Below are 11,945 nucleotides of genomic sequence, written 5' to 3' on the forward strand. Positions count from 1 at the left end.
AGAGAAGTACTAATACCACACTGTGAAAATACTCAGTACAAGTAAAAGTCCTGCACTAGTACTCACAGGGCAGTACAATGTTCCCTGTCAGCATGTTACTATGTCTGATACTGCTGTGTTTTACTGCTGCAGATGTTTGAGCTCATTTGAAGTACTTCATATACTGTGACTTTACATAATGCATCATATTCTATAAGATGAATAAAGCGCAGTGTACTGAGGAGATTTAAAGCTTGAAAAGGTCTGATGACAGCAGCGGGAGTCCTGTCTGTAAGCGCCTGGCTTCTTCTAAATGAAACCAAAATGATAGGGATCAGCCCTCCATCTGATCTAAATCACTTCACTGAGGCTGCGCCAAGCTTTGCCTTGACTCGAAATTAAATCACAACTCTAGTTTGTGCGAGTAATTGCGGATGTACGGCTGATTATTTTGGCCCAGTTGAGTCTTTTTATTTAATTAAGTCACTGAAAATAAAAAAAAACAAAGTGCAGCCGCAAGAAGCCAAAAGTGCAGATAAACAGAAGCAACCTGTGCAGCTGAGGGAGGCCTCTGATTGGTCCTCATCACGGGGTTTGATGCACGTTATTGGACGGTCACGTGGGTGTTCTGTCCGCAGCACAGTGAAGCTCCATGCTGCCCTCTAGTGTTCAACCTGAAACCAACACTTCCAGCTCGGAGTGAGCGGACAAATAAATACACAAGACTGAGTAAGTTTTTGATTTTCTTTCTTTTTGTGGAAATATGTTACAGTTATATTACAGGTATTTAAATGCCCCGAGGGAGAACAAAAACCGTTTGGAGACACCAGAAAACTAACACTAAGAAGGAGACAGCAACTTAACTGAGACAGAAGTCCAGACCGGGTCGACAGAGCGGGCGAACTGGTGCCCAACATGTAACTTATGTTAGGAGACGTCCAATAAATACTGCAAATGTTGTTAACGCAACAAAAACATAACAGGAGAGGAGGAAAACAGGCGCGTTCTCCTTCTTGAGTCCTTTGTGGTATTTAGCAGCATGTGTGTAGCTTCCAGAACCCAAACACTTGTGAACAACAGTGTGCGGGGTCTGCAATCAACCAGAGTTTTTAACACAAGCGACAACAGAAGAAAACATCGTTTTTTTAGCTGAGTGTGGACAGAGTGAAGAAGTGCTTCGACTCGCGTCCTCGGCCCGTCAAACAGCAAACCGGGGACGCGAGTTTTGTCCTCCACCAGCCACAACGGTCGACTGACTCAGCATTTGATCGCTTTAATGATTTTTAGTACACAAGAAACATGAGATGAACGTCTGGGTGTCTCACAGGGTAAACATGGACAGACAGACAGACAGACAGACAGACTGAACGTTTGGCTGGTGGTGTTAATTCACATCCTGGTTCTCGCAGCAGATCATATCAAAAATTGCATCATTGAGAATGTTTTGAACTCAGAGCGGTCGCGTTCTTCATCAGTCATCCTCTCTATCCCGTGTTGGATTTAGTGGTTTGGCAGAGTTTACAAAATACAATCGACCTTTTACCTGTGTGAAAATATTCTGGTTGAATGCAGCTCTGCCCCTGCACCAGCTTCCATTGTTTTTTTTAATGTAACTTACAAAAAATATCATAAAATGTCTTCAGAAATGAAAACCGATGAGTCCATGTACAAAAACTTCTCTCTTTTATATAAATTACACCAGTCTCTGATGATGATGATGATGTCGCCTCTGTTCCTGCTAATAAGGTTCATCTCCAAACCAAACCGTTCCCTCACATGCACACTCACATGCACGCGCACACGCACACACACGCGCACACAGACAGGTGTGTGACCGTAGTCGACACTCCAAACGTAGCTACACAACATGCTCTACTCGTTTCCCCTCGTAGAGAACAGAACACACAGACCTCTGTCCTCGCTGAAATGAAATCTCTGCACAGACAGTAACGCTACATCTCCTCTCCTCCCTCTCTTCCACACGTCCTCTGAAAGCAAGACCACGAGCATGGTGCAGTTTCGGGCGATGGACGGAGGGTGACTCCTCAGCGTCGCTGAAGACCCTCGCGATCGCCCGTCACTGTAGCTGCCTTGTTCTGGCTCCGCCGCCGCAGGTCCCTGGCACGCCTGGGTGGATAACGCCCAGTTGGCGGGGCGGGGAATGTGCGTAACGACTGACCGGGGGAGGGGCGGGACCTCAGCAGTCAAACCGCATCTCCAGTGAATCATCGTAGCCCCTGTTGTCGTGCCCCGCCCCCGACAGGAAGGTGGCGGTGACGGGGGCCCCTGTTGCGGTGGTGACGTTGAGGAGGGCGTTGCCAGGGGAGCTGGTGGCCGGGCTACGGAGGGCCGCCGCGGTGATACTGGTGAGGTTGATGCCCAGCGTGAGGCGAGTCTGTTCCAGAGCTTTCTCCGGCACGGCGAAGGCCTCCAGCTTCTTCTCTCCGTTGGCCATGTAGGAGTTCTGGCAGCCGCGGCAGATACAGTCCAGACACGCCTGAGAAGAACACACATAATCAATAACAACAGCATCCAATCGATCACGACAACAACACGACAGATCGCACAAAGCCTGAACCATAAGAGGAGGCGAAACAGCCAAAACAGCCGTCCAGGAGCTCAGATCGACGCCTACAGTCATTAAAACTGAGCAGACTGCACCTGCTGACGCTGTCATGTGGTCGAAAGCCGTCAGTGAGCCCTGAGCTGAGCTCATGTTGTTTAAAGAAAGGTTAAAGGTTCAAACTCACAGTGTGTTTGACTGGAGACAGACAAGAAACCAACACTGCTACTACTACTACTACTACTACTACTGCTACTGCTACTGCTGCTGCTGCTACTGCTGCTGCCACTACTCACAGTTAACAGATCCTTAAAAATTTCCATCAGCTATAAAATACATGTGTCACTGCTGCAAAGCAGAAAGGAGCAATTTCACCATTAATTATTAACTTTGTGATAGAGCAGTTGTTCCCAAAGGGGATGCGACTGCAGCTCGGTGTGCGATGACATTAACGTCACCGTGTAAAAAAACCAGGCGACATTTTCATGAAAAATATCTTTTACCAGCTGCACACTCCAGTTTGAGTTAGATGTTTGTCCACAAAAGTGCAAAGCAACACAGTTAACAGGCCAATACGTCTTAATTCTGCTGTTAGCTATAGCAGTGTCGCTCTGAGCTGAAAAGGCCGTCATAAAGAGAAAATCTCTCTGAAAGGTGCTCGGGTTTAAAAACAAGTCTGGGAGCCGCTGCTTGAAATGTCAAACTTCCCCAATTGCGAAATCTCTTTATGACTGTGTCAACAATAATTCAACTCCGTGCATGAACCCCAGAGAAACAAATTAGCCATAAAACCACAGCGCACGTAAACAAACAGGAGCGATCAGTTCAGTGTAACGAGCCCTTCGGCGTTTGTTAGCAGATGTGCTGTGAGTCATTCAGACGGATTTCCAAACATTAGCCGGTCTGGAGCTGACAGCAGCATCAGCAGCGACACCGGGTGACACAGCAGACTGTGAAGGTGGGGACGTGTTGTAATTAAAGCTGGGAACACCGTCAGCACTGTTCTCACCTTGCGGTTGGAGTAACAGGGGCAGCGCTGCCCCCTACAGGTCAACACCGAGGGGTTCTGCGTCGCTCGGCCGCACTTGCAGCCCTTCTTCTCTACGGGCTTCTTATACAGTGGCTTCGAGGGGCTAGGCGGGTGTGTCAGGGGGTGCGCGTGGGGGTGCGGAGGTACTCTGTCACGGGGTTGTGCACGGGGCTTAGGGGCCCCCTGCCTGGCCTTGGTGTAAGCCTTCTTGGGGCCCCCGTGGTGTTCCACAGTCTTTTTCAGTGCCTTGTTGGAGACCAACACAGTCTTGCCCACCTTGGGGGGACCGCCGTTAGGCACCGGCGCCAGGTGTGGATGGGGCGTGGCTGCAGGGAACTTAGGCTCTTGTTTGGTGGTGGCACCGGGGTTCGGGTGATGGGGGGAACTGTTGGCACCGAGCGGAGGCCCTCGTAACAGGCTGGATATGGGGAGGGGCTGCAACTTCTCACTGTCGCTTTCTGAGCGGGAGCGCTTGCGATGGTACCGAGGGGGGACGTGGGGGATGACTGTGGAGGGCTGAGGGGGAGGCTGCACAGAGGGCTGCGGGTGAGGCTGTAGGGGGCGGGGGCTGTTTTCTGAGGGGAGGGAGGGGATGAGGCGGGAGGAGTCAGGGCCAGATGGGCAGTGAGGCCCATTGAGGCTGGACTGATGTATGGAGGGGGTGCAGTCCAGCTGGGGGTTCGGCTCAGGGGTGGGGTCGGGGTCAGTGTCCGTCTCCAGAGTCCTCAGCACCTCCTCAACACTCAACAACAACGGCCCCCCGCCATGTTTCAGGTCATCCCCGAAAGTGCTGATGTCACAAAGCCCGGCCTCCCCGCTCCCCGCGACGCTCACGCACACCGGGATCTCCTCCGAGAAGCCCTCCTGCTTTGAGACACCTCCACCTGTCTCTATGCTGATGGGCTGCAGAGTGTCCGAGCTGACCAGGCCGTTACAATCATGCAGCCCATTTACGCTGATGGGACCCGGCTCCTCCACCTTGGGCTCCTTCGTAGGCGGAGCTTCATCGAGCTTGACCAGCTCAGAGCTGGAGGCCATCTGCAACAGGCCGGCTGAGTCTGAAACGTCCTCCGCCTCCGGCTCGCTCTCGGCCAGCGTGAGGCCCTCGTTGAGGATCGCCTGGAGGTCCGGTGAGTCGCTGGCGGCGCTGGCTATGTGCGGGGCGAGCGGAGACTGGGTGATGTAGAGACAGAGCTTCCTGTAACAGTGGACCAGCAGGGACAGCTGCCTGTTCTCCTCAAAGCGGGAATAGTCCTTACACCAACTACAGGACGGCTTCAGCTGCATCCTCTGACCTTTACAGCCTCGACAGACGTAGTGCTGACATGACGAGTCGGTGGGGGCGATGGGGTCCTGCAGCAGGTTACCTGATAGAGGACAGAGCAAATATAGCAAACAAGCATGTCACATAAGTCTTCTCACAAGCCCACCATCACGTGTTAAGTGTGTTTAAAATATCTGGCTGGACAAACGTTGGCATCCTGATTCGCTGTGTTTTGAAAGCTTCCTCAACTGACACGTATTTGTAAACCTGAGGGGTGTCTGGCAACCTGCCAGACTGGATGACAACCGCCCTTTGAGAGGGGCTTCCTTAGCAACGCTGGTCGCTAGGCAGTGCAGCTGCAGATAGGAAAAAGGATGAAGGTGCATTCATGGGAAACAACCGACCTTACACACTCTGCGCTGGCTGTCTGATAAATCCCACTTACACTGAGGAAAGTCTATATTTAATGCATCATATGGACTGTTCTCATATCGATCTATTATTTATACAGTGGAGGTGGAAGACCAATCAATGTGAGTCTAATGAAGCTGCTCTTCTTTTCAATACCCTCACAATCACAGTGACACAAACGCCTCCTTCACGGGAGGCGTGTGTCCACTCACATGGTGATGGGAGAGTTAATGTATTATGTATGAGCAGTGAAAAATGTGCATTAACTGAAGCAGCAAAATAAATCAAACATGACGTCTGTTTACATCCAAACACAAGCAGACCAACCACAGAAGCTTGAATTCCAGTCTGTTTTATCTCGTCCAGTAACAGCCACTGATATTAGAAGCTGTGCAGAGACACTTTTCCTCTTTTTCTCCACTTTTATTCCGTCCATATATTTCACTGTGATGTATTTTGGGTTGAAGAGGGCGAGAAAGAGATTAGAAGCACAATATCCAGAATGTGTAAGGGCTGTTTTTCAGCAGATAAACAGAGAAACGCCCCGATGCTGCCGAACAGCACACAGAGGGGGGTGTGTCATAATGGGTGTCGCTGTGAATTATGATGCGTTCACTGCACCTCAGATTTCATAAACTCCACTTGATTCCAACGGTCCAAACCTTTATTCTATGAATGTCTGACCTCGGAAATTCATTTATCAATCACAAATATGAGGCATGCAGAATGGCTCATTTCAAGATACTTTTGTCTATATGCCATTAGATAATAATGTAGAGAATAATTACTTTGTGTATTATTTTTATATGTTACATAAGCTGTCATACTATCAAGCTGTTTGGTCAATTATATCTTTAACATCATGTTTTGTCACAAATTTCAACTTCACCCAGAAGTTTATTGTTCAAATACGTATAATTTCCAAATTTCAATATTTTTATGATATTCGTCTCTCAGGTTTATTCTACCGAACCCTCACACATTGCTTTCACTGGATTGTATTTCACAGAGCTGAAATATTTTGGCTTTAATTTTACCAAATAAAGAATGTCTTAGTTTCATTTTATAAAGTAGAACATATAAGTTTATTCTTAATATTGTAATACTTATCATTTTACAAATACCATATGCTTTGCAATGGTAACTCAGTAACTAGTAGCAATGACTCCCACACACAGGTAGTAGAAAAAAAAGTACAATAATTCTCTATTAAGTATTATAGAGCTACAGTATAAAGTTGTATGATTTGTAATTATTCAAGTAAAGGTACCTCAAGTTCAGCACTTGACTAAATGTACTTATTTACTTCCCACCACCGCTGATTACTCTGGCCATTGGTCATTTATAGCCCCAGTTTAAATATTTCCGACTGTCCTTGAAAGCAGCATTTTTTAAAGGCTCGCTCCCATTGCGAGCACAGCTGACAACAACGCACCTCACCGCACACACCATCCAGTCCAGCCCTTTACAGACATACTGACTGATTCAAATAAAAATGACACGCGCACACACACTCACCGCAGACCAAGCAGGACAGGGACTGGCGGAAAAACGGCAGCAGCTTGCAGAGCTCCGCGAGGGCCCGGGGGTCTCGGGGGTCGCACTGCAGCACCGAACGGCTCGCGGACACGTAGAGAGAGGTCGCATTGACCGGGTTCATCTCAGCTGCCTGTCCCGGGGCTCCAGTCCGGTCCGGTCCGTTAAGATGTATTAATACGTTAAAACACCAAAGTCACACAATAACACAAACAAACTACCCGATCGAGGCAGCGGCGCGCCTGCAACTCTCGAGCTCTGCGAGGTAAAATCACTGTTTTTGTCAAAGGAGTCTGGTGGCTTTGAAGAGAGCATAGATGGATGTCACGGCGTCAGTTCCCCGTCGGTAAATCCCACATATACAGCAGCCTGCGCAGGGAGCAATCGAGGCTACTCATCCCAAGTCACATCCAATCCATCCTCACTGTGAAGTCCCAGCTCTGAACGCACAGCTGCTTTTCCTCGGAGAGATTATTAGCGCGTTCACACGGAGGCCGAGCATGCATATAAACGGGAGTCCATCCGAGTCGGTTCGGTTTGTTTCCATACAATCTGGGAGTTATGATTAGACAAAGCACCGTGTGGCGCTCTTTCCTCCGGCCGTGGCCTTTTAACGCTACTTACAGCTGGTTAGCTAGCAGCTCCAAAATTCACACACAAGCTTTCCCGACAAACTGCTCCGGTTTGCAAAGGTTTCCCACCATAAATCCATAACGTCAGTCCACATGCATGCTCGTCCCGGGGCTTCACGTCCATACCAGAGCTGGTATCACACAATGCATTTATTATCTCACGCCGAGGCTTCCGCGGCTCCTCTTTCTCGGCAGTGCAGCCCCAGCAGGCTCGTTATGGTTGTGTTATTGTTCGCGGAGATTCAAGGCGGCTCGAAAACAAAACAGGCCGCCCCGGCTCGAAAAGCTCCTCTTTGGGAAGAAACGCCGACGGCTGCACGTCGATAGGAGGGGAAACGGGTGGTGGGGGGCTGTGGTAATTAAAACAAAAATTATTCCGAAGTTCCGACGCTGCTGTTGGTGTAAGAAAAATAAACCAGCGTAAGCACCGGGCTCTGGTGACAGTGCTAGCCGCCTGAGCTGCACCGGGAAGTCGGCTACAAAAGCAGGCCGCTTCCCTCTTCTCGGGATTAGCGGGACTCTTGTTCCCGCCTCGGTGGGAATGTAGCAGGAAAACCGAGGGTTTTGGCGAAATTATGTCCTCCTGCAGCTTCCAGTGGACCTCTCGAGTGTCAGTGACGACCGAAAGTGAATTAAATCCCTATTTGTGCACCTTGCTATCGTTAGCCGCGGAGTATTCCTCATACCTCCCGTCGTTTTTCCACACACAAACAAGGGGGCGCTGTTGCTCGGATCTCGCGAGAACTCACGTAACGCGGTTAATTCAAAAAAACAATGAACTGGAGCTCTGAAGGATTTAACGTTAGATCTGCACACAAGTTTTATTTTTTTACACACACAAAGTCTGAGATAAAACCAACAACACGTTTCAAAGAAATAAAGCACTAATAAGTATATATCCTGTGTATTTTGTGATAAGAGCTGGAAGGATTTTGTGTGTTCCCTCATTTTAGTGTCTGATCTGTTAGGATTTAATGCTTTTCTGTGTCTGATGCTACAGCAAACTGAATACTTCCAGGTTTTATAGTGTTGGTCAGACAAAACTAGTAATATCATGGCACCACTGTGGACTTTAGGAAATTGTGATTTTCACAATTTTTTTAATATTTTATTGACCAAATGATTAATTGGTTAATCATGGAGAAAATCAGCAGATTGGTTGAGAATGAATAACAATTACTAGCTGCAACTTATCTGGGTTAATACTGAAATATTGAATCAGAGAAAAGAGACGTATTATTTATGGCTATTAGAGGGTTTTTTAAAATCTTCCTACCTTAAATTAAGTTTGCAAATGATCACAAAGAAATTCAAACATACAATGTACACATTATTTTGAAGAACTACAGGACTGAAAAATATAATAAACTTATTATTATCATTATTATTATTACATCTTCAATGTCATATTTATGTGGCCCTGTTCTCTTATCTTCACTTTTTATTGCTTAAATAGCTTCATTAAAACTCCTGTTTGTGTGAATAAACAATGTTCCTGAAATGACTGAAAGCCACACTTTAACTGCCTTTTCTTGTACTATTACACAATAACTTTCATGTAGAAATACTGGCACACACTCATTTATGAATGCAATATGACAAATTCCTCAGTCACTGTTTTCACTGACTTCTTCAATATCAGATTAAACCAGTTTCGCAACCGTCAGAGTGCTGATTCAGTTGACAGTTCAACACCCATTTAAAGCTAAGATGGAAAAAAGAAACACACCCAAAGTCATTATTCATGCATTGAGTTTGAACTGAATTAGAAAATGAAATAATGAGAAATAAAACAGAAATAAACAAGCCTTTGGTTAAAGTACAGCTGGTGTTAAACAGCTGCATATGTGCACTGTTTCTATTAGTAAAAACACTGATGATGGCTCTGTTCTATTCAGGCGTTTCAGGAAGGCAGCACCAACAATACCAGGACCCTGAAACTGAAGCAGCTAAATGGAATACAGCCATCACTAACTTTATTATATACTCTGCTGTGACGTGCCAACATCTTCTGCACGAAAGGTCTATTCATGAAGGCTAATTTCAATTTAAAGCGTCTGTTTTGATTATTCTGTGACGCAGAATGTTTTCAGTGCTGCGTTTGAGTTCAGGACACCAGTCTGGCTGTACAAGACACCAAGCACAGCCTGTAAAATCCTCTGAGTACTTAAAGAAATCACAGTATGGGGCGTCTTATCTCTTCCTTTAACTGCTGGTTATGTTTTCTATGAGTTTTATCTCTACACATGACGGTCTAGTGCTGTCTAATAGGTTGTTAGCGGTCATGTGACACTGTGAAGGCTGTTGCTCGTAACTATTACTTTAAATCTATCACCATAGATTTGAAACTTTATCTAATGTTACACCATCGCAGATGGAAGTGTGTCCTATGCAGAAAATCACCCCTGACCAACCACCTGCAGCTCACGCCACAACAACAAAAGAGCGATGTGACGGCACGTGAAAACAGCCTGTTCTGGGTGAGAATACTAAAATCCTCTAAGTTCAGTCGGGGCTGAAGAAATTAGATTCAGCCTTCAAACACAGCATGTCTCATGTATATGTGTATAATCATATAATGTGAACTCATTATTAAGCCCTCATATTTCCAGGAAAATGCCAGAAGGCGTGACCTTGATGTGTTCGGTGGCACAGTCCTGAGTGGTCCTGTCTGTGGTGATACTGTGGTGGCAGCAGGGTGAAGAAAGGAGGCAGAAAAATAAACTCAAGTCTTTGGCAACTTCTGTTTCTCTGTAAAACACACACACCCATTGAAAGACATGCAGAGAGGAAAGGTGACACACCAGTGTGATGCAAACACTGATAGCATCGATCAATGCGCCCGCCTCGCCCTTATCTCCCTTTTCTTCCTCTTTCTTGTTTTCTTTAACTCTGGTCACACATGGAGACTTGAGCCTGCTGACCAGCGGGGACTTTCCACTTTGAGGTTGTATTTGAGGAATAAAAAAACCTCACATTTTCAACTCTGTGTTGCATTCAATTACAGCTGCAACAATAAGTCGGTTAATTAATTGAGTGAAAAAAAATCAAATGATTAATAGTTTCAGACGTTTTTAAAACAAAAAGCTGAATACTCTACTGAATACTTGCTTTTCTTTGTTATATTTGATACTAAATATAATGTTTTAGACTGTTGGCCGGACAAAACAAGCAAACTGAAGGCATGAACGTGGGCTTGGAGAAAGCGCAAAAAATCAGCGTTCTCATTGTATATGCTACTAATTTGGTTTCATTTAATCACACTGAGCTAATTAATTAGATCGAGTTTGCAGAAAAAAATCCCAGCAGCGCTAACAAAGTTTTTGAAGGTGCTCAGACTCTGCAGTGACCGTCAGGACTCTTTTGATGCAATCAAAGCACCAACTTTAAAGATCTCTCGTTTTGGTCACTTTCTTGCAGCCACTGGACATAAATGGCATCCTGAGCAGAATTTTAAATAAAGTTATGGGAGTTCAAATCATGTGTGGTTGTACAAAATCACTCTAATCACACAGCAGCACACACATGCTAAAAGTTATCAGAGTTCATGTTTAAACTGCCATCAGAAACATGGACTTTTATGTGTTATCGTGCGAGTTTTGATAGCAGAAAAACATGCACACATTTCAAAGCTCTGTGAGAAACTGTGACAGTCAGCTCCATGTGCCGATGAAGACCATGAGACGTGGAAAAAGTCAGTCAGTCGACCTTTGAGTTGAGGCTCTGTCACACACTCTGTGACATACTGCGAGTTTGAAGGCACTGAAATGTAGTTGGAGTACTTCGGATGCAGCTGCATTCCATGCATGTGAGCAATTCCTCTTTTATGGTTTTCAGCAGCGTCTCACGCCAATATGACTGTTTTTGAGGTTATTATGGTAACTGCGGCTGCTAAGAATAGCTGGTCTGTCAGTCTATGAGGATTATTCATCGTGCGTCTCTGAGAAGGTCCATGACTTTGAGTGATTCCCCTTTTCTTGTTCACACCAAATACCAAGAAGAGTGGAGCTGCTCTGACGCCCTGCCCACCGAGGTAATTAATGTTATCAGTTAGGTAACGACAGCCTATTTAATTAGAATTAAAACACATAATTCTACATATTTTTAACAGTTAAAATGACATTGTTCTGGTGTGTTCTGTGAAGCAACAGTGACAACTGCAACATAAACAAAGGCCATGTAATTAATTAATTGTCCCCAGAGGACAAACGGCCATCAGACGATTGCGATGGGCTCCAGGATTGCACAAAACGTTTTCATGCATGTACACGAAAACCCAGATCAAACAGGATGGTGGGGTTAGTGACTGTGAAACTCTCACCTGCACCATGCTGGAGGAGGATGTAATGGCTTCAGTGGTCTCATCATCATCATCATCATCATCATCATCATCATCATCGTCAGCAGCAGCAGCAGCAGCAGCAAACAGGCTGAACTGAAAAGTTGTGGAAAAGAAAGTTGAAAGAAACATCAACATTTTAAAAAATCACTCATTTAAATGATTTTGTGCTGCTGACACCTGAAATATTC

General features: G+C 46.0%; 1 protein-coding gene across 1 annotated transcript; it reads right to left on the minus strand.

Moving 5' to 3' along the window:
• Positions 1–734: 734 nt before the first annotated feature.
• Positions 735–8,126, minus strand: LOC139347050 (E3 ubiquitin-protein ligase MSL2-like). The gene is made up of 3 exons (XM_070986479.1): positions 6,766–8,126; positions 3,552–4,939; positions 735–2,476 (listed from the first exon to the last, which is right to left on the minus strand). The coding sequence occupies exons 1-3, from the start codon at positions 6,905–6,907 to the stop codon at positions 2,177–2,179; spliced, it is 1,830 nt and encodes a 609-aa protein (XP_070842580.1). The 5' UTR covers positions 6,908–8,126; the 3' UTR covers positions 735–2,176.
• Between the last annotated feature and the right edge of the window lie 3,819 nt (positions 8,127–11,945).

The sequence above is a fragment of the Chaetodon trifascialis genome, chromosome 18 (genome assembly GCF_039877785.1).
Source record: "Chaetodon trifascialis isolate fChaTrf1 chromosome 18, fChaTrf1.hap1, whole genome shotgun sequence".
Taxonomy (NCBI): Eukaryota; Metazoa; Chordata; class Actinopteri; order Chaetodontiformes; family Chaetodontidae; genus Chaetodon; species Chaetodon trifascialis.